We start from the raw sequence: 23158 nt of genomic DNA on the forward strand, positions 1-23158 counted from the left end.
TTGTGCTCACATAAGAATGGCTCATCAGAAGATTTGCAGGATGCCTTCTTGTGTTCTTTTTTTTTTCCCCTCTTTCCCTGATGCTGAAAGGTCTGCTTTGGCTCTGCTTGTGTCGTCTTTATGATGACATCCCTGTCTTTCTAGGTAGGAACAGAAAGGTCATCTTGTTGAATGAACACGTTCCCTCTAGATAAGCTATTAGCAATGACTGAGCGCTGCATAACTGTTCCTTAATCTGTGGTGCTGAGCACTCTGCCCTGGTGAACATTTTCATGTGTGTTCTCCTAGTGGTGGTGGTGGTTGTGGTGTTGGGTTTTTTTCATTTAATTTTATTATTTTGCTCTTCCCATACTGCATTGCCACAGAATCACTGATGACGGAAAAGACCTCCAGGATCATCCCGTCCAACCGTGCACCTACCACCAATATTTCCTCACTGAACCACGTCCCTTAGTGCCACACCTACACGTTTCTTGAACACATAGTCACAGGGCTACTAAGGAAAATTACCTCTCTTTTTCTGATTTTTTTTTTTTTCCTAGAAAGATGAGTATTTCCTGGGGAAGGGAAGAAAAATACTCATCCTTTTGCATTTTGGCCTCTGGGTTCCTCTGGGGCTAACTGTTTAGCTGCTCCAGATGTTTGGATGAGCTGCTCTGGGCTGGAAGCAATTCCCACCAAACTACATAACTCTGTATTAACGGACCCCTTGAGTTCTTGCTTCGAGACCACATTCTTTGCAGCATGAGGCTAAGGATCATAAGCAATGACCTAAAGGGACGCTGGGGCTTTGAGGCACCTTGGATGTAGAGCTTTGCATCAGTATTTCCAAAGCCCATGCTAATCTCATCAGAGTTTGCTCTAGATATCTTTGCTTGAATTACACTGATCACCTGCTTGTTGTGAAGGAGGAGGGGGGAAAGATGTAGAAATAGCTGTAAGGATGGTCGTTAATGGTTGGCTTTCATGAGTTATCATGAAGAACGGAAGTACCCTATTTACTTCTAAAATAAATCCTGTTTAGTTTTTGCTGTGAGCCTTGCTATGAGTGGGGTGGAGGGAGGGAGGATGGACGGATTGCTGCAAAGGCAGTTTGCAGATGTCATTGCTTAATGGCAATTATCTTGTATCCACCACTCTATTTATCACTGTTCATAGCATGCTGAATTGGGGTCCCATTGGTAACTGCCTGGAAAAAGCCTGGTTAATGCTGGAGAGGGCTCTGGATTGGACTGTGTTAATGCTTGTAGTACTGAGAGACCTCAGAAATGTTTGAAATGTTTGCTTTGACTGATAGGTTTTGGAGTTGCATCAGTAAATGAGTTGAAATCCCTCATGGCTTGTCCCTTCCGTAACATAAACAATATGGTAGCTGATGCAACTGGCAGATGGGGTTTTGCACTTAGTTTTTATTAGAACAGGTCTCTCCAGGCGTGGGTTGGAATTGGCTCTGAATCTCTTCTGTTAGCTCTGGGAGTCACCGTGTAGGTGGGGGGGTGGTTCCCTTCCTGACCTCCCCCTCCCCCTTCACTCTGTGTGTCAGTTCTGCTGCCACAGTCACAATAGCCTTGACCAGAATTTTGGGATGCTCTTTTGAAACTGGAATGTACTGGAGAGTATTGCAACTGGCTGCCAAGTCAGATGAGAATTCCCTTCTCCTGAAAGATTTGTATTGCTGCAAACAGAGTGAAAGCACTTTGTCCTTATTCATGTCTTCCTAAATATCAGCTCCTGTGTTTTGAAAGGGTCAACAGTCAAGACAAGTAATGACCTGAATGAGCAGCTGCGTGATCTGGTGGCTGTAGCCTTCCATTCCTTATCTGTTTGTTTCCCTTGATGCCATTTTTTAAGCACCACAGTGTCTAGGTTGAGCTTGTAAATCCCCTGGGGGAGAAACTGTAGTGTCTGTGTCTCCTTGCATTGAACAGAGACTGATAAACCTGTGCTCTATTGAAGGTGTTTGGAACAGGAGATGGGGAAACTGGGCTGGAGTTCTTCCTCTGTTAGAAGTCAAAATATCTGCGGTGAAATAGGCCTGGAGGACGTGATGGGATAAGGGAGTGTATAGTTCTTGGTCTTGCCTTCGTCTTGGTGCTTTTTGTGGGTGTCATTCTGGAAGCTGGGGCTCCTGTGGGAGCTGGCTCTTGGTGTTTTATTTCCTCATGGAACCACCAGCTCTCTCAGGTTGGAAGGGACCTCAGGAGGGCTCTTCTCCACTCCTCCTCCTCAGAGCAGCACTGAGCCAACACTAAGCCCATGCCAGGTTGCTCAGAGCTTTGCCCAGTCAGGTCTCTCCAGGATGGAGCTTGTATAGCCTTCCAGAAACACCTCTAGCACCCTGAGCCTTCTGCAGTCAGAAGTGGTATCTTCATTTTCAAGAGACATTTTGCACGTGTCTTCCATGAACCTTCTGGACCACTTTCTGTGCCCGTGTCACATCTGGCGTTCCTAGGCATGAGGCAGCATCTCTCATCATCATCACAGTGGATTCTTGCTAAGGACTTTGATTATTTCTTCTACATTATAAAGAGGGGTTAACAATTCACCTCTTATTGCATGCTGACCATTCACAAAGTCATAGAATCATTAAGTTTGGAAGAGACCTCCAAGATCCCCAAGTCCAACCCCAGCCCACCCCCCCATGCCCACTGCCCACGTCCCTCAGTGCCACATCCCCATGGTTCTGGAACACCTTCAGGGACAGTGACCCCACCACCTCCCTGGGCAGCTGTGCCAGTGCCAGACTGCTCTTTGGAGGAGAAATTCTTCCTAATATCCAACGCGATATTTGATCATCTCCTTGGTCATCTCCTGGGCTTTGTCAGTTAGCTCATGGCTTTTTTGGAGTGCTCTACCCAAAGGTTAACGCCTGGAAATCCTTTCCAGTGTCAGAAGGTCTGATCTGGAACAACGAGAAGGAAAGAAAAAGTGTTAGAGGTGGAAGCTCTCCAAAATGAGGAAGACAGGGTTGGCTTTGTGTCTTTCACGTCACCAGATCCTGCCAACTATTTTCTTTTCTGATTACTTTGGCCACAGGACACCCACTGTGTTTGCAGTGGGAAGGAGCTTGCTGTGCAATTAGTCTTATCAAATTAATTTATGCATTCTTTGTGCACGAAGCCAAAACAGTATCCACCTTGTAGAACAAGGGAGCTACAGAGGAGCAGCTAACCGCTATGGAGCAGTGAATGTTTGCTTTGGGAATGGAAGCAGAAATAACATCTTGGAAGATGCAGAGGGAGCAGTTCTTGTGCACGTGGTCTTCTCATGCTCCATGTGACTGGTGAGTGTATTGTGGTGCAGAGCTGCACGTGTAACCTGCGGACAGCAAGTTTGGAAGGAGAGAGGCAGCCACCGTATGGGAACGAGTTTGCTGCTTCCCTAATTGAGCCTCTCCGCTGTGTAAGAGCATTTATGAAGAGTGGTTCTTACAGCCGCATGGAAGGAATCAATCATAGGAAGTAAAGAGCTTGTAATCCATTTAACTAGGACTTTCCACCTCTCATTAAGCCAGAGACATTCATGCTTAATTCTCTGGATAGCAGTCGCACAGCAGACGTGCAAAGTATTGATCGTAAAATGAATCTTGCAGTTTCTTTCCCCCTTACGGTTTCAATTAAAAGTGTGTGCAGTGGGTGTGGAGGCATTTTACTTGTTCTCAGTTGAGTGCTGTTGGCACGGCTCATGCAGTTCCCTTCCTGCTGGCGTGAACCACATTTCCAGCAATGCAGCAGGGAACATGTCTTGGGGAAAGCAGATGACAAGCCCTCTATAGCAATATGTTGGACTGGCTTCTGCTCTAGCTGCTAACATCTTCCAGACGAGATGAAAACTGCCCCTCGGGGGACCAGCTAACACAACTCACGTGTGGTTATGGTGAACCCTCCTGCGTGTGTGTAGGAAAGGGTAATCAGGGAGGGGGGAAGAAAAGCTTGTCTGTAAAGGAAACTGCATGGCAGGGTGTGCATGTTCAAAAAACACTTCTGCTTCCACTTAGTTCCTCAGCAAAAACACATGCTGAGAATGGATAGGGCTCGGTGTAAACTTCTGTGCTTCAGCTTGGCCAAGCTGGCAAAGCTCTGGAGTCTGTGGAGAGGAAAAGCTATGCAATTATTTAAACTTCTTAAGGTATTAATAGTTTTAATAACTAAAAAATAAAAGTTTCTTCACTTCAGCATCTATCTATGCTTCCTTGGTCTTGTCTTCTCCCACTGGGGGGAAAAAAGATGACTTCTCTCACCTGTCTCTGTGCTCAGAACCTGCTAATGTGGTTTCATCTCTGAAATTGATGTCACAGTGCATCCTTCCTTAGATGGTCTTTAGGTAATGCAGGCTGAACACAGAATCACAGAATGGCTTAGGTTGGAGAGGTCCTTAAAGATCACTGAGCTCCAACCCCATTGCCACGGGTTGGGTGTCACCCACCAGATCAGGCTGCCCAGGGCCCCATACAACCCGGCCTTGAGCACCTCCAGGGATGACCATGGGGTGTATTGGTCAAGATGCAGCTTTCCTCTGCTTCCAGCTTCCCCCGGACCTGCTTGGCACATTGTGGCATGACTGTTCAGTTCCATGACTCAGACACTTCCTCTTCCACGTCTTCTGCCAAGATCAGCAGCCACTCCTGCTGGTTCTGTCTGGGTCCTTGTTGTCTCACCCTAGTTTACTGTTGAGCTGTTTCTCATAGAATCATGAATATTCTGATTGTGTTCTTAACTACTGACCCACTGTGATTTCCCAAGGTGTCTCCTCCAGGCATGAAACATGAAGGTTTCTTTCCATGGTCTGTCCTCTGTTTACCAGCAGTGGTTTTCTTTTGTAACATGGAAACTCCTGGAGGCTGCCTTTCCCTCTTCCCAAATGCCATGGTGCTGGCTAGCTTGAATACCACTTAAATGCAGGATGACCCCAGCAAAGGGAATGGGATCTCTGCTAGTTGACCCAGTTCAGCAACCTCATTTTGAGTAGAGCTGGGGTTGCCCTCATCCCTCTGATTTAACTCATCAGCACCTTCTGGTGCCCAACTGAACTTCTCAATACATCAAGCCCATCTTCACAAAGGAAAAAAAGAATGTTCTGTGACCTCCTTCTGTTTGTTTTTCCTGGATGCTACCAAGCAGCTCCTTATGGGCAGTGTTGCTAAGGCCTCCTTGGAAAGTCTGATGGGCATGTGCTTAGATGGTATAACTGAAGCTTGATAGCTTCTCCCAGAGAGTGGTATTATGCATTGACACAGGCTGCCCAAGGAGGTGGTGAGGTGACCATCCCTGGAGATATTCAAGAACCATGGAGATGTTGCACTTGGGGTCATGGTGAGTGGGCATGGTGAAGGTGGACTGGGGTTGGGCTGGGGATCTGAGAGTGCTTTTCTAACATTGACAATGCTATGATTCTATCTGCTGGAGTCCACTGTCTTCCTGGCATCTTCTGGCTTGGAAGTTGGCGTGTGCTCACCGAACGCAGGGTCAGTAGGACGGGGCTATCCTCTCTTACACTGTGAAGTCAACACGTTGGTTTGGCTGCCACAGCTTTCCACGAGAAGCTGTTTGTATTTCTAATTGAGTAAATGTTCCTGTTGCGGCACTTAATCTTAGTTTTTCTCAGCCAGAAAGCACTATAGAAGGGGAAAGTGCTTAAGGGGCTAATTAGCTCCTTGGAATGGAAATTTAGCTATTGCTGTTACTTCCTTTACTGATCCTTCTACTTAAAAAAACAAAACAAAACTCCCTTTTAAACTTAACTTACAACTGAATTTCACATTTATGTTCCAGCAACGGAATAACATTTTTGTGCCTGCCAAACAGCATCCTACCTCGTCTGGCAATTGCCAGCATTTCTGTTCAAGCACAGGAGACACCCTCCAGTGGGCAGCCCAAGTTGGGCTTCCCAGTGACGCACGCTCAGAGGTGGAAGTAGACCTTAACGGACTCACCAGCCAACCTAAGGATGGGATTAGCTCTATCCCACGTCACAACAAATTTTCCTAGCTCATTTGGATACTTTCAACTCCCCCCAGCCATCTGTATTTTCATGGTTTGTAGTTGGCTTTCTCTGTCAGGAAGAACCAGGTTTCACACCTCTTAAGCTGCTTAAAACTTCTTTGCTACTTCTAAAAGCAAAGAACCTCATTAGATTTACAGCTGTGAGCAATTCACGGTGCACTGGCAGGAGTTGTTGCCCATCTCTCCACCGAACCCGAGAAGAACAAATTCTTTTCCCACTCACGTTGCCAGGAAGATATTGTGGAAAAGGAGCACAACGTGTCCTGTGCTTCCTCTCAGTGAGAAGCCTTGGTGTCCTCTCTGCATTTTGTGTGCGTCTTCCAGTAACTTCAGAACACATTTGTAGTTTCATCTGATGTTTTCTTAAAAAAAATATTTAAGAATAGTGCATGTCTGAAGAGGGAGAACTCTGCTGCATAAGCCTGTTCTGAGCTGTTCTCTGGCCAAACCCTTAAGCTCCAAACAAGTAGGATGTGCCCTCTCTGGACTTTCTGTTCCCATTGTGGCTTGGGGGAGGTGTTTGGGATGTCTTGTTTATCATGTTATTTCATAGCCTGGAGTGACTTCATTTGCATCCATATATTAAAGTTCTGTTTTGTGCAGTTTTTGAGAGAAACAAGAAACGGAGTCTGAACAGACTGCCCAGGGAGTGGTGGGGTCACCAACCCTGGAGGTATTCCATAACTGTGGAGATGTGGCACTGAGGGATGTGGTCAGTGGGCATGGTGGGATGGGTTGGGGTTGGACTTGGGGATCTTAGGGAGCTTTTCCAACCTTAGTGATTCCACGATTCTGTAATTGGATAATTCTCCCATTGGGGAATCATTTGCCACATGCTGTAGTTCCATCTCCTGGGGCACGTGCGCGTAGGTAGGACTCTGTGAAGCGCCAATACAACCTGAAGTCAGACCTTGTGTGATTGCCACCACTATCATTACAGGTAAAAAGACTGCAATACAGTCTCAATGGCGTTGAAAAGATCTGTGTAACCAGTGCTGGTTGCTTCCTGGCTTTGGAGGAGGGGGCAACCTTGCCTTGACTGTAGCTGGGTTTTCAGAACTACACCAGTGTCTTGACTTGCAAGGTTTTATTGTTAGGGCTCAAGCTTGTGCAGAAATGGGAGATGACATTTGGTTATTGCTCTGTAAGAAGTTTGCAGAGGTTCTTTCAGTGATCTGTCCTGCTTCTTCAAACCTTTTGAAATGCAGCACACGATATGCTCTTAGTTTGTAGAAAATGTTAAGAAGCTGGATTGCAGAGGGTATTAGCGTGTATTGCGCTTATTTATTTAGAGAGATTAAAGAATAAGTTTTTCTTTTGTAATCCCTTTGAAGTGTTTATCTTTTGAAGTCTGAATTCTCATTAAATGGCAGCGTACAACCCCCAAACTACATGCTGCCCTGGTTTCAAAGCTTTAATTAAGAAAACAAAAAGCACCAAAAAACTTAAGAACAATAAACAACAGGTCAGACCCATAGGGGCTACACGTCATCCAGATCCTGACTATTTGGGTCATCACTCAACACTTTGTGAATCAAAGCGACTCAGTGGGGCGCCTCCCAGAATTAGGATGCAGTCGTAGGGTTCTTTGGCGTCAGCAGGCATCAGGGAGACAGGGCTGTTCCCCTTGATAGATGTAGGAGTTCTCTGATAAAAATGGGCAAAAAACATAACAACTCTTTGGAAAGAATGACCCCACCGACTCATCAAGAGGTCTTCAGGAGTTGGGTGGCCATTTCTTGGCCAACTTCCACCACCCAGATGCAGAGTCTCAGTGAATGGGGCTCTCTGTGGCTTTGAGGTCTTCTCTTGCCGTTCCTGCCCTGAAGTTAAATCTTGCCCTCGCAAGTTGAGATGTTCTGGGTCTCAGCCAAGAAAATGTGGGAAGCACTGCTCAATGTGTGCATGTAGATTTCCTCTTGTGGGAACGGCTATAGCAAACATCCCGTCTATAAGAATGACCCTGTTATTAAACAGATGGGGATACTGTCCCTCTTCCATTTCTGTCTCTCAGTCTGGGGAAAATGAAATGGCATCACTTTGTTTTGGACGAGTTCAGCTTATTAAAGAAAAGATTGTTATGAAGACTGTGGAGAGCCAGTGAAAGTCACAAGGATTTACATCAGTTCCTTTTTGCGCTTTGAATCATTTCAATCCTGGATGGGCAGAAGGGATTGTTTTTAGTACATGGAACATGGAGGGCTTGCTCTTGAAGAGCTGAACTTCCATTATTATGAAAATATTTTAAGAAAATCAGGATTTTCCGTTTTAATTAGTGAAACAATTGACCTGAAGGCTTATAAGAATGTCAATAGGGATAACTGGTTATCAGTGATGTTCTCATGTAATTAGCATAGGTAATTAACTGTTTAATAAGGTCTTATGCGTAACTAGCTTGATAGAAGTTGTAATAATAGATGGGGATGTTGAAATGTGACAGAGAATCTTGATGAACAGTGATCCCATGAGTCACAAATGAGAGGAAAAGCATTTTCTTTAATGTAGAAAGCAGTGGAGTCTGCCAAAGCTCTTTTAAAATGGATTAGCAAAAAACAAACCAGAAAAAATCTCAAGCAACAGTGGAGTTTGTATTTTCTGCATCTGTTTGCACAGTGTGGGGGATATCCCTGTCCGTTACAGGGGAGTTGGGCTAGATGACCCTTAATGGTCCCTTCCAACTCTAAGGATACTATGATTCTAAGTTTACTTGGGCCTGATGTTCGGGAGAGTGCACTTTGTGTGCTTGGATCTGATTGTCGCATTGCTGTGATGCCTTTTGTCAACACTAGATATGGGGACAGGACATGAAGGTATGGCTGTGATGGCAATGGTATTTCCCTTCTATCCTCATCACTCTCCCAGCAAGTCTGCCTCTCCAAAGCTATTGCCTCCCACGCTTCCTCTTTTCAAATCCAACAGTGACTGCATTTTCCATTGGCTGGGTCCTTCCACCTGCGCCTTGATGGATGGGGATGCAGGCCATAACTGTCCTCTCCCTGACTGGCTGAGCCCACTTCATCTTCTCTCTTGACTTCAGAACTCGTAAGCATTCATCAAAACATCATAGAATCATAGAATCACCAAGGTTGGAAAAGACCCCCATGATCATCTAGTCCAACCGTCCACCTATCACCAATATTCTCCATTAAATCATGTCCCTCAGTGCCACATCTACACCATATATACTTCCGTTAGGCTCCCGTTGACTTCATCATGTAAATCACTGTTGAATCCTGGCCGACCCCCACAGCTGTTAAGAGCAGTAGTGCCCATGGTGCTACTGGATGTGCAGCACTCTGCTCATTTCAGGGCTATTAAAAGCTTTGTCCTGAGCTGTTGAATGAGATCAGCGTGACCTGTGTGAAATTGGGTTGGTGGATAAAAACCGAATGGGCATTGCAAGGGAGGACTTGGGCTGTACCAAGCCTTGTGGGAGGGCGAGGTGCTGTCAAACCCGGTACTCAGTGGCTTCATTCGTGCTATATTTGCCCAATGCACTTAAGGATTTGTGTTGTTGCTCCTCACGTTTCTAAAATAGCATTGAGGTTGAATAGTAATGGTTTGGTGGTTGATCCCACCTGCTCTGTTCTCCCCCCAGTCGCGGTTTCTGTAAGGCTACAGGGATGGAGGAGTTAACTCATGCAGACAAAAAAATCCAAATTTTTTAGGCCAAATCTCCCCAGAGACCTTCCCTTTTAAAGCTGCAACTTCAATTCTCTCTTGCTTTCTTCAACTTTTTTTTTTTCTTTCTTTTTTTTTGTGGTTCCAAAAGCTATTTGGAAAGGAATAATGTGTTGCAGACTGAAACGGATACCTACAGTCCAGTATCTCAGGAATGCAGTGTGTGCTAATTGGGCATCCTGGAGCCTTCAGATAATGCTCCCGCTGCATTTGCAGATGGACTCTTCTCTGCTCCCTGCTTTTTGGACAAGCTGGCTGGCAAATCTGGTTTTTCAGACCTACCATGTTTGCAGCCAGTAGCAGACAATGCATCTTTAAAATCAAGGTTGATGGGTTGTGTGGGTTTGTTTTTTAATTTCTTTCCCCCTTTCTGGTGTGTGTTGGCTGGATTTGAATATTTAATATATGTTGTCTTGCTTCCTGTTTTCATTTCTGTATGTAATGCTAACCAGCAGAGGTTTGAATCATTCATAACCTGCTTTCTCCACCTCAAAGCTGTAGATGTCATGGGAACAGTGATTGTTCGGTATGGGCTTTCTGTTTCTCTTTATTAAATCCATTCCTGGAAGCAGAAGTAAGTATTCAGTCCGTGGTCTCAGCCAAGCGAAGATCTCTGGACAGATGGCATCCCTGTGGCAGTTCTGTTGGTGTGGTTTTATGAGCAGCGTTGTGCTGTGCCTCAGCCTCTTCTGCTGCTCAGGTGTTTGTATGTGTGATGGGGAGGATGGGTGCTGCATTTCATCTTTCCCTGTCTGTTCCTTCTGTGCACCTCCTAATGGCATTCATGGAGAAGAGGGAATGGTTTTAGGCTTGCGGGCCATGCCTGGTGTGGTTCAGGGCACGCTGTGCATTTATGAATGGCTTCTTCTGAACTCGTGTTGGATTTCATTTCTTTGTGCTCCTCCTGACCTCCCCTGTGGAGGGCAGCCTGAAATGGATGGGGAAGCTGCTGCATCCCAAATGTCAGGGCTCCCACAGCATCTGCCCGCGCTGTGGTAAAGCACGAGGACAAGGGCAAGAGCTTCACCTGCTGGGCTACGGACCCTTCTCACCTGTATTTTCCCTTCCCTATCTCTTCCAAGCAAAGTATTCTGACCTTCTTGGTTGTTTTTGGTGGATTTTGCTGCTCTTAAAACCTCCACCTGCCTTCTGGTGATGATTGACTGTTGCCTTCTGCAACTGTTACGCTAACCTCCTGTGTTAGCCCTAGCGCACACTGGCCAATTACCTGATCAGGGCCAAATGCAAACGTACACCAATATGGTGAGCAGTTAAAATGGCGTTTATTGCAACGAGGCATTCGCTTAAATACATATCTACTTTGTCTATGCCCCTTTATGCTTGTGTTATGCAGTACCCAACCACAGAGCAGGGGAGGTCCTGTCGTGTCACATCCCAAAGTTTCATCAACGCCTAATACATCAATGGGCGGATGTGCTTTTTGGCTGCCCTTTTGCACTTGGAGGGCACTCAGGCTGTGCTGAGTCTGGGGGTTCTGGATTAGATACTGCTGATGGAGACTGGGGGATATTCTTCAGAACTGGATAATAAGCCTGAACTCTTTGCGTCTACCCTGGCTGTTGGTGTTCCTGGTGGGACTCTTCTTTAGAAAGCAGAGTTGATTGCTGGTTCCTCTCCACCCATGAAATACACTTGTACCTTGCTAAAGCAGTGCTATTTGAAAAGGCGTTGGTGCATCCCATCAACTGTGGATGTGCAGCTTACTGTGGTGAAAATTCATGCCTTAACAGGTAGCTTTGCTGGATATGCTGCTGCGAGAAGGTGGGATGTGTTTGTACCTTGAACTGGTTGCTCTGGGAATACTGATGGAAGCCCTACCAGCAAAGTCCTTCCTGTACATGCTAACTTGTGATCCTTGCCCAAACTCCCTCCCCAGCCTTATCAGTGGCTTCTTGTGAGCCGAAATGTTTGACATCTTTCTCTGGGAGGGTATGACTGCTCCCTCATCTTGTGTTGCTCTTTGATTGTGGACCATCCCTGTCAAACAGCAGCTCTCACTGTCATCTTTTCTTGCTTCAACTTTTTTCTCCCATGTTGTCACCCATTTGGATTGGCAGCTCTTTTGGTACATAGGAGTGTGTGCATGGGTGGATACAGCTCTTCTCTCTGGAAGCCCCTGGTACGTTTTCATCAGGCTATAGTGAGGACTGAGCCTCCTGTCTCTAAAATTTTGCATTATAAAGCAGATGAAGCTTCACATAGGGACTTAATGATAAACACTCTAGCTTCAGCATCCCTAAAGGAATGGTGGATCCAAGCCTTGCATAACACATGAGATTTATTATTGCTGAAGGGCAGCCTCCGTCCACAAGCTCTTGGTCCTTCGGATGAATTGGATTTCTGCTTGAAAAGTCAGAATTTACCAGCTTTGGCAGTGTTGTGTGGTATCACTTTTCCAGGTGTCTGGGCTGGAGGGAAGGGCTGGAGAAGATGAGTTTGATGGGCTGTTGGTTGGATTAGATGAAGCGGATTTCTTCAGCCTAAATGATTCTATGACTTGAAGAGGCAGTGGCTTCCCAGAAGAGTGGACTGCTGAAGAGCTCAAGTGCAGCACTTCTGGTTGAGATTGCCTTGCAATTCCTATAAGCTAGCAAATAAAACACCTGGTTAAAGCTGTTAGAGACAGAGATGCTCTGTTCTCATCTCACACAACTAAAGCAGAAAGAAGTGGGAATTGTGAAAGATGTCCTTTGGAACTGAGTTCATGTAGGCTTTCTCATAGCAACAGCTGCACTCTGGTAGGTTTTCAGGCAGTGGCTTGATGGTAGGGTTGTTAACAGGCTGTGCATGAATTTTGTATCCCATGTGCTTGAATATATTATTTGTTGTTCTGGAACTTCAGGGCACAGATCATGGCTTTTTTCAGGTCTCTGAAATAGAACTGAACTTTGTGTGTTCTCAGCGTTTCTGCCCTATTCCATCTGACAGCTGTTTGTGCCTGCGGTGTGTAGGGATGGCAGCCTGGGAAACTCGCATTGCAGGGACATACCAAAGCAGACAAAAGCTGAAGGAGGGGAGATAAGAAGCGACTTGTGCTGTGACTAATGCTGAGTTTTATAAATAATGTGAGAAAAAAATGGAGTGCGGGTGGGGGAGGTGACCTCAAGCACGGAGGTGGCACAGAGCCTGGGGCAGAGCACAGAGGTGTTCTGATCAGCAAGGAGCTCTCGTTTCAGACTGCATGTGTTTGTACCTCTGTCCTGTGTGTCCAGCCCCAAGGGATGGGTACAACCACGTGGGGATGTAGGTTGAGTGCAGACTGCAAGTCCTCTGCAAGGATCCCTGAGATGCGCTAAGGGCCTCAGAGAAATATGTCCTGAAAGGGCAAAGTTATATTTTGACAGATAGAGAGGCAGAGGAGCTACAGATTCTGACCTCTGGAGACACAACAGTAACGGTCTGGTGGGCAGCATCCAACCAGCAAGGTCTGTCTGCCTGCAGGATGCTCGGTGCTTGCTGGTGAAAACCAGGACAAGGCTGCCCCGGGCTGTCAACATGAAATTCAAAAGCTGGAAGGGCTGAGCTGTCTGTACCCTTGTTGCAATGTCTAACCTCAGCCACAGTGTTCACAACACACATGCAACGTGCCCTGTGCATTGGCTGTGATGAAAAGTAGGGTCAGCCCAGTTCTTCAGGCCTCCCTCCATACTACGAGGCAATGAGGGGCTCTTAGATGGCTAGGATACATCTTTAAATCATGTCATATTGAGGCAGCCACTGATTCATAATGAAGGTTGGAAAAGACCTCTAAGATCCCCAAGTCCAACCCCAGCCCACCCCCACCATGCCCACTGACTGTGTCCCTCATCCCCATGGTTCCTAAAAACCTCCATGGATAGTGACCCCCCCACCTCCCTGGGCAGTCCATTCCAGTGCCTGACTGCTCTTTCTGAGAATAATTTGTTCCACATATCCAACCTGATGCCAGTGAGGATGTTGCTACTCTGAGCTGAGGCAGCTTTTTGCAAGATGTGGGTGCTGGGGATGCTGCACGTAAGGAAGTGGTTGCCGAAGAGAGGGTGAGATTTGCATGCATTCCAAGCACGCAACTTTGCATGTTCTGGGCAGGCAGCTGAACACTTTGCAAGCTCAGTGGCTGATGAGCATCATTCACAGAGCATGAATTCTGCAGGCAGCAGCAATGTGTGGGGTTGCAGGTGTGCAGCAGTGCACCAGCAACCTGGAAAACCCTTGGTGCTCCAATGGCAAATAGAGCAGCTTGGTCTTTTGGGGTGTGTTTGATGGAAGGGAGATGGGGTGAAAGCTGCATCCCTGCGAGTGCTTGCTGGATATGTTTTGTACAGAGGTGGAAGGTGCTATCTGCCTTTTTTGCAGCACACACAGAAGTGTCAGCACCTCATCTGGGACTGTTTTGCAGGCTCCGTAGGATGCTTGTGATGAACTGAGTGTACCTTGGCTGGGTTTCAGCCTCACAGAGGTTGAACTCTGGATCAATTTTAAGGTTGTGCTTGTGACGGGCAAGGCTCTTTACTTTTCAGTCATGTACATAAACCTCATCTGGGCAGCAAGTTGACTGCTCTAGTCCTCGTGTGGCTTTCCTTACTGCTAACTCATAGGAATGCAGTCTCTTTTGGTGATATGAGAGAAACAGCACAAGGAAGCAAATCCTGCAAACTCATTAAACTTCTCAGGCTTACACAGTAACAAGCTGGAGATGCTGGCTGGGCTGGGAATAGATCTGATTATCATTCCTCCTCTCTCGGTAGCCGGAGGGCATGGTTAATTATTAAATTGCTTGTTAAAGTATTGGAATATCCCTCGGAACTTAATTTCCTTTTCTCCCCCTCCCTCTTCCCCTTTTCTTCCTCTTGCTGAAGGGCTCTCCCAGGACCTGATGGCTTTCTGATACGTCGCTCCTGAGGGGCTGGCAGGAGCATGGTTAAACACCAACCGCTGCAGTACTACGAGCCGCAGCTATGCTTGTCGTGCCTGACCGGGATCTACGGCTGCCGGTGGAAACGGTACCAGCGGTCACATGATGACACTACCAAGGTAGGTGAGAAGCCAAGCGGAAGCCTGGGAGGCAGAGGAGATCTTGGGCTGGAAGTGCTGGGTGCTTGGGTTTTGTTGGCTTGGAAAGATTGTGGAGATCCGTGGTTCTGTGGCTGGAGGTCTGGGAAGAAGTCCTCACCCTATAGTTGATGTAGCAGATGGGCATGGGTAGCTGGTTGTGGTGCTCAATGGGGTTGAGGCCATGGGCAGCTGGTTGTGGTGCTCAGTGGGGTTGAGGCCGTGACAACTGGTTGTGGTGCTAAATGGGGTTGAGGCTGTGGCTATCTGTTTGTGGTGCTCAATGGGGTTGAGGCTGTGGGTATCTGTTTGTGGTCCTCAGTGGGGTTGAGGCCATGGGTATCTGTGGTGCTCAGTGGGGTTGAGGCCGTGGGCAGCTGTTTGTGGTGCTCAGTGGGGTTGAGGCCATGGGTAGCTGGTTGTGCTCAATGGGATTAAGGCCATGAGCAGCTGTTTGTGGTGCTCAATGGGGTTGAGGCCGTGGGCAGCTGTTTGTGGTGCTAAATGGGGTTGAGGCCATGGCAACTGGTTGTGGTGCTAAATGGGGTTGAGGCTGTGGGTATCTGTTTGTGGTGCTCAATGGGGTTGAAGCCATGGGTATCTGTGGTGCTCAGTGGGGTTGAGGCCATGGGTAGCTCTTTGTGGTGCTCAATGAGGTTAAGGCCATGGCAGCTGTTTGTGGTGCTAAATGGGGTTGAGGCTGTGGGTATCTGTTTGTGGTCCTCAGTGGGATTGAGGCCATGGGTATCTGTGGTGCTCAGTGGGGTTGAGGCCGTGGGCAGCTGTTTGCGGTGCTCAATGGGGTTGAGGCCATGGGCAGCTCTTTGTGGTGCTCAATGGGATTAAGGCCGTGGGCAGCTGTTTGCGGTGCTCAGTAGGGTTGAGGCTGTGGGTATCTGTGGTGCAAAATGGGGTTGAGGCCCTGGGCAGCTGGTTGTGGTGCTCAAAAGGGGTTGAGGCCCTGGGCAGCTGGTTGTGATGCTCAAAGGGGTTGAGTGGCATGGGTTTGGCTAAATCTGTCCATATTTTTCCGTTGGTGTTGGGGAGAATTCTGTTTTCTCCTTGCTTCTCTGTTGTTGATGTTCGGCCAGTTTGTGGAGGCTGCATTTCTGCATAGTCTCTGGGCTCTGTGTGCGTGGAGATGAGAACTAACCGGGGATGGACCAGGGAGCTGTTAGAGGTGACTTCACCCCCCTGAATAAATGCTGTTTTGAAGAGCTCTGGCCAGACTCCCTGGTTGTTTGAGATGAGTCCCCACGAGACCTGATACGTCTGTGGGAAGGATTCTGAAAAAAACTGCTGTCAGAGCTGTCACATTCCATCTTCTGGGTAATGGTTGTTGTGTTCTTCTGTGCTCTTGTGTTGTCTGGTATTCTTTTTTTTTTTTTGGATGTGTGTGTGCATATTACATAAAGAAGGAAAAGAAGTCAGAAACACAATTTACATCTCGCTCGTTCTGGCAGTGGTCCCCGGAGATCCTTTTGTTGCTTTTTGAGGGTTCAGTTTTGCTCCGGTGACTGCCAGCTGCCGTTTCATTTCTAAAGTCAATAAGCAGAAATCTTTCAGGCAATGGAGTGCTTCTCTTCTGGAGGAGAAGCTGAGGGAAAAACATGTGGGTGCAACAGATCCCATGCCAGAGTGCTCCTGGTTCTGAGTTGCATCAGTGGCGGTGCAGCTCCCACGTGAACCTAGAAGTCGTGGCTTGTGTTTGTGCAGCACAGAACAGATTTCCTCTCGTAAAGCCGAAATGTTTGTGCTGGTTTTCCTCCTCTCTTGGTATGCTCAGCATCTGTTTTTCTGCCGAAGTTTTCTCTGAGCAAACACCCGGGCACATCCGCACTGAGGGTGTAGTTGTGATTCTAAGACTTGGTCAGAAAAGCAGTGGGTTGTAATGTCTTGGCATGCATGCACATACTGATTTAAATATTCAAAATGCCATATTCCTTATGTCTTACGAACCAGAACATTATGTTTCCAAGCTAAAAATCCACAGGAAAAAAAAACCCTGCAATTGACTTCAATTTTTCATTGAAATCTGGCTATTTGCACCAAATTCTTTTTCAACCAGAAAATACCAGTGGCAATTTGCCAGTCCTGCTTAGAATTGTGGTTGTTTTTCTCTGTGCTGGAGAAGAACTCGTTGTGTTCGAAGCTAGGCCTAAAAATATGTCCAGGCTCTGAGTCTGTTTTGAGGTATGCATGGGTCTCAACTTCCACTTTAATGCCCCACAGGAGTAAACATAGCTCTTTTGGGAGAAAGAGAAGAAAGTCTTAATTATTTACATTTCCGTGGAGGTGCTGAAGGCCAGGTTGGATGGGGCCCTGGGCAGCCTGGGCTGGTATTGAATGTGGAGGTTGGTGGCCCTGTGTGTGGTGAAGGGGGTTGGAGCTTTGTGAGCCTTGAGGTCCCTTCCAACCCAGGCCGTTCTATAATTCCATGATCTACAGGCTATGGAGAACCAACATATGAAGAATCTGTTCCCAGATTCAGAAAATGACACATCGTAATCTTTACATGAAGGCTTAACACAAAGGCGGTGGCACCATACCCGTTCTCTTGCCCTCTACCCATTGCTATAGTAACTCAATCACTGCAAACCCAGAGTAGAGCCAATTGTAGCGTAATAAAAAACCTAGAGTCACCTCTAGGAGAGGCACATATTCATACAGCCTTACCTCTGTGTAGGCTGCAGAAAGGCTCTCTGCATTCTGTTTAGGAGATGTGGCTTTCTACAGCCTTCCCCCACCTGTGAGCTATGACCCAACCTTGCACAGAGCATCCTTGAAATCTGCTGCGTGTGACCATGAGTGTTTATTTTCTAGTTGTGTTGCTGCTGAGCAGCCACAGTTCTTAAGGATTCTGCTCCCCTTCACCCACATTTATGCAGATCAGGCTTTCTGCTACACTTAAAAATGTACATGAAAATGAGAATTTTAATTGTACGCTTGAATCCCAAGGTTCTTTTTTGCCAGAACTGTGATGATTTTTTGCCTTCACCCGACCCTTTGGGACTGTAGGAGAGGGACTGAAGGCACACACCTGTGCACATGGCCTCCCTTCTGGAATAATTTTCATCAGCTGCAAAATTCCTTTATCCGTTGTGTAGCTTTAGCTTTACATTAGCACGATCCCTGTTTATGGTTGTTGGGTTTTGTTTTACGTTTTAACGACGTGGGTTTGTGCTCTTTTTTAAGTGTAATATAAAATAATATATATGCATATATATTCTTTTATATTGTATATATATATGCATATAAAAGAAAAACCATCTTACTGAGGTTCAGACGATTATAATCTCTGTAGCCAGTGTGAGGAAGCAATTACTGATCTTAACTACAGCTTGTTCATCAGGTGCCCAACCAGGGAAGCTCCTGGAGTCAGTCCTCATCCCAGTGGGGCTCTCTCGCCCCAAACACAGAAGATGTGGACACATCAGCTTTGGCTTCTGGCTGCCAGGCACGCTTTTAAAGGTCTGAAGTTCAGACAGCAGCAAGGTAGCTTGCAGACAACGTGATCCTCTTGATGAATTGCCAGCAATTAAACACAGAGCAGCACTGCTAATTGTACCCCATAAACACAATGCTCCATAAGCTGCCTGTCTACTTCACCCGACATGACCCTCTGCTGGGCATTGCAGTGCCAGAGCAGCTCTTGCTTCCAGAGTGTCTTTTAGCATCTTTTATCATCTATCCAGGTCAGAATCCACGTGGGAATTGCTGATGGACTGCGTTGCGTAAATGTGGAGTTCAGATCTATCAGCTGATTTTGTGCTTTTATTGATTCCAGAGCCATGCTGTTTCCATGCAGCAAATATCACACCAGGGAAATCATCCTAGGCAGGGCTGGGGAGAAATTCTGTGCGAGAAAATTGCCATGATAATTTTTGATCTATCTGGATAATAGAAGTAGCTATGTCCATTGGCTGGCTGGTTTTTGTCTTTTTTTGGGGTGGTTACTAAATATTGAAGTCTTGGGTGTTTTGCAATGCTATTTAATTTGTTGTCAAAGGGGATAAAATACTGCTGCCGACTGCAAAGGGCTGTTCTGCCTGGCGATGGGCTTATCCTAGAATCAGAATGGTTGGGTTGGAAGGAACCAGCTCAGGCTGCCCAGAGCCCAGCCATGGCCTCGTCACCTCCAGGGATGGGCACCCGCAGCTCTGTGCAGCAGTGATGGGGCATCACCGCCTCTGGGAAAGAATTTCTTCCTAATATCTGACCTAAATCTCCCCTCTTTTACTTTAAAGCCCTTTTCCTGTGAATGATAACCATACTCCTCGACCAGGAACCCTTCTGAGATACAATTGGGTGATTAAAATGTAACTTGGATCTCTTCTTGTCTTTCCCATTCGCACTGCAGCTTAGTTTCAGCACATGTGCCATCTTTTTCCTTGTACACCAATTGTCAAGTATGGGCAAGTGTACAGGCCTGGTTTGGTGCACATAGAAGGAGGGGCCATCATCTGGGAATGAACCCCAAATCACTGAATCGTAGACTCGTTAAGGTTGGAAAAGACCACTAAGATCATCTAGTCCAATCATCAACCCATCCCCACCACACTCACCAAACCACTTGGAAGCTTTCAGTCCCAGGTTACTGAAAGAGCAGGATTGCTGTGATTTCTGTTCTTCAGCGCCATCTACCACATACTTAAATGGGGTCTTTTGGGTGCATTCAAGGCCAGGCTGGATGTGGCTCTGGGCAGCCTGGGCTGCTGGTTGGCGACCCTGCACATAGCAGGGGGTTGGAACTGGATGAGCATTGTGGTCCTTTGCAACCCAGGCCATTCTATGGTTCTATGTGAATGCCCCATCTTTTCATTAATTCTGTATGAATTATGTCCTTCCTGGCACTTTTACCATCTGTTTTCCTCCCTCCCATTACTCCTGTGAGCACCGTTGGGAAGTTGTGATTGAAAGGAGCAGTGTCAGTGATGAAATCCCACACGTGCAGAAATCGCAGTGCTTTCTAGGTGCCCTAATCTTCGAGGTGTGAGCCTCAGTGTCTCATAGACCACATCCTTATTAAGAACCTGAAAGGATGGTGAAACTGGAACTAATGAGGTGCAAGTCCAAGTGCAGGAGTGGATTTCCTTGATGGCCGATGAAGCATGCTGTCTGCAGGGCTGGAGTATGAGCATTACATTAAGGTCTTGCTGTCCTAAAAGCAGGATTTGCAAAGAATCCATCAGAAAAATAATAATAGAAAAATTAAAAAAATCTATGCCTTTGCTGGGGAAAATATTGAGAAGTGTCAGGAACACCTTCCTGGGGCTGCTCTGAACCTCTCTCCATGCAACTTATGGCCATCACCTCTCATCCTATCACTCCTTACAAAATTGCACCCTCTCCACTCCCCCTGCATAGTGTTCATAACTGGAATTTAGTAATTGTGACCTCCCAGGTTTATCATGTAATGTGAAGTGATGTAAGTCCCTCTGCAGGCTTAACTCTTACTCTGTTACAGGGTAAACTGAGGCACAGGAGCCAAACTGGTCTGTGATGACTTGGTCACTCACCCAGACTGGGTGGATGTTGAGTCCCAAAGGTCATGGAGTCACAGAATCACCGAGGTTGGAAAAGACCTTCAAGAACATCCAGTCCAACTGTCCCCCTGCCACCAGTATTTCCCACTAACCCTAACATGGATGCTTCCATTATCTCACTGCTTGTGAATGTGCTTAGGGGCTTCCCGATGGCTCTGGGTGCTGTCTGTTGGTTTTGAGGACAGGATCTCAGCAGCACTGGGGCTGATGCCATCAGGAACTGCAGCTACCTCAGGTCACAGATGTGTTTCCTGCAGTTATAACTTGGTTGCCCATGACTTCAGGCTCTGGGTAATGTTATAAATGGCCCGTGGGTAGCCTGACCTTTTTAAAGGTGATTGAGTAGATCTTACAGCAATGGCTTGAGAACTTCTAATGCTTGGCGTTTACTGCTTTATTCAGGACTCTTGAAGCCATCCATGCACAAACTCCTTGCAATGAACAGCCAGACCAGCCCCCCTGGATACACAAAGGTGCCTTGTGTCTTTTCCAACATTATGGGCCTCCAGAGCTTTATTCAGATGGTGGCATTTCCTTGTTATAGCTGCCAGATGTGCTCCCTCCAACAGTTTTTTCTTTGTGTTGCACTAATTATCTGGGTGAATAATTACGTTGCTGGAGCCCATTATTCCTTCCTCCCTCCTGCTTGCTCTTGTGCGTTTTCAGGAGGGTAGAGCAGATGCTGCTGCTGCTGTCCTTTGTGTAGCTGCTGTGTGCATGGTGTTGACTTAAGAAAAAGAAAATGATTAAGTAAGGTGAGCTCAGCATCAGTGATTATCAGTAGGTTGTTTGCCCACTTATCATAGAATCAGAGTGGCTTAGGTTGGACGGGACCCCAGAGGTCATCCAATTCCAACACCCCTGGGTTACCAGCTCAGCCTGCCCAGGATCACATCCAACCTGGCCTTGAATGCCTCCAGGGATGGGGCACCCACAGCCTCTCTGGGCAGCAGTGCCAGCACCTCACCACCCTCTGAGTAAAAGAATTTCTTCCTAACATCTGACCTAAATTTCCCCTCTTTCAGTTTAAAGCCATTCTCTCTTACCACTATCTATCCACGTAAAAAGTTTCTCCCCCTCCTGCTTATAAGCTCCCCTCAAGAACTGGAAGGCTGCAGTGAGGTCTCCCCAGACCTTCCCTTCTCCAGGCTGGACACCCCCAGCTCCCTGCACTCAGCCTTAGGGAACCTCATTGGTTCTCATGTGCCCACTTGTGGAGCCTGCCCAGGTCCCCCTGGATGCCATCCCTCCCTTCTACTGTGTGACAGCCCTGCTCAGCTCGGTGCCATCAGCAAACTGCTGAGGGTGCACTGATCCCACTGTCTACATCATTGATAAAGATACTGAAGATACACCAGAGAGTCCCAGAGTGGCCATTGGTGGACATAGTTTTAATCCTGGATGCAGTGAAAAGCAAACTAGAATTAATAGCTTAAGACAGATCTCAGCAGTTGATGTGCATGTAGCATGAGTGGACCAGTAGATCCAAGGGCTGGTGGCCAACTTCTGTCTGTGCAGGAAAAGGAGCCTTTGGGCAGCTGAGGATGGAATGGGAAAGAAAGATATGGACAAGCTGGGACAAAACTGGAGGTCAGTTTTCCCTTACATTTAAGAATTGTAGAATCATAGAATATCCTGGGCTGGAAGGGACTCATAACGATCTTCAAAGCCAAGTCCTAAGAAATCTCCATGTTTCTTCTGTCCTTACTCCAGCAGCAGCCGGGGGAGGTGACTTATGTGTATTTTCTTCTATTTTTCCCCTTTTATCTTTGGTTTGCAGACAGAAGCTGTCCGCCCGTGCTTCCCAGGAAATCCATTATGAGTTATCAGGGGGTTTTGCCAAGCCTTTCCTAAAGAGTATTCAGGAAGTGATGATTCTAAGCTCGCTGTGCTCACCTTGGGGGGAAGAAAGGCTGAAAGCAGGTAGGGTCGATGCCTTGGAGCTCTAGAGGATAAGCACTGCAGAAGGAGGAATTATTAAAGGCTGTGAGGACCCAGATGGGTAACCTACTGCTGTGGTGAGCTGACGGAGAGAAGGGTTGGAGTTTGATGTGGGTTTCTGGATCAATGGATGGAGGGGAGAGGAGGAAGGTGCAGCCCACTGTGTTGCTGTCTGTGCTGGGGAAGTTGATCAGAGACTTAGAAGCTGCGGCTGTTGCCAAAGTGGCAAGAAGAATGACTTCAGGTGCTGTGCTTTAGATTAAGGCATGTTTACTTTGACCGCTTTCTTCAATTTTTCTCCGAATTCCTCCTTGGATGTTCAGCTGTGCTGGTGTTTCCATGACGATCACCCCGGTTTTGGCACTCAGAGCAGAAGCTCAATGCATCTGTTGCCTCCTGGTGCAGTGTGTCCCACCTGAGGTACTGCAGTGCAGGTTTGCTGAACATACGGCTGCTCTGTGGACTTTTTTGGGTCTAGAAAATGCCATAAGAGCTCTGTTTTGCCCACTGACCAGTTATGCGTGCAGAATCATAGAGTGATGCACAGAACAATTGCTTTGTGCAGATGTCCTGGTCAGCATGTGTTACACAAGGGTAAGGTGGTCGGGTTATGGCTCATGGGCAACTGAAGGTGCTGGCCGAAAAGCAATGCAAGGTGTCTGAAATGTGCAGGTGTGGGATGGGCAATGTGGGGAATATCAAATACTTGCAACACCTCTCTCCTTCAAAGCACTGAGAGCTGCTTGTGTAGCTGCAAGACAGTATAAATTAGTTATCAAACCATTCCTAATGAATTGGGTGTTCGCTGTTGAGTCTTATTCCCTTCAAATAAAATGGTAATGATTCAAGATGGTCCGTCTGCTTAGAAACATCATGTGTCTTTGAGCTGAGGCTTCTGATGGCTTTCTTTTTTCCTTGTTTCTTTTGTAAAATGAT

At 46.9% G+C, this 23158-nt stretch overlaps 1 protein-coding gene across 7 annotated transcripts in view; it reads left to right on the plus strand.

Annotated features, from left to right (window-relative positions):
- GDPD5 (glycerophosphodiester phosphodiesterase domain containing 5) overlaps positions 1-23158 on the plus strand; it is a 158290-nt gene that overhangs the window by 44305 nt on the left and 90827 nt on the right. For all 7 annotated transcript variants that reach the window (NM_001305150.2, XM_015280976.4, XM_040700553.2 and 4 more), the window contains exon 2: positions 14543-14717. In NM_001305150.2, coding sequence (NP_001292079.1) covers positions 14601-14717 — 117 coding nt within the window. In that variant the 5' untranslated portion in view covers positions 14543-14600. The remainder of the gene's footprint in view (positions 1-14542; positions 14718-23158) is intronic.

Source organism: Gallus gallus, chromosome 1 (assembly GCF_016699485.2).
Source record: "Gallus gallus isolate bGalGal1 chromosome 1, bGalGal1.mat.broiler.GRCg7b, whole genome shotgun sequence".
In the NCBI taxonomy this organism is placed as follows: domain Eukaryota; kingdom Metazoa; phylum Chordata; class Aves; order Galliformes; family Phasianidae; genus Gallus; species Gallus gallus.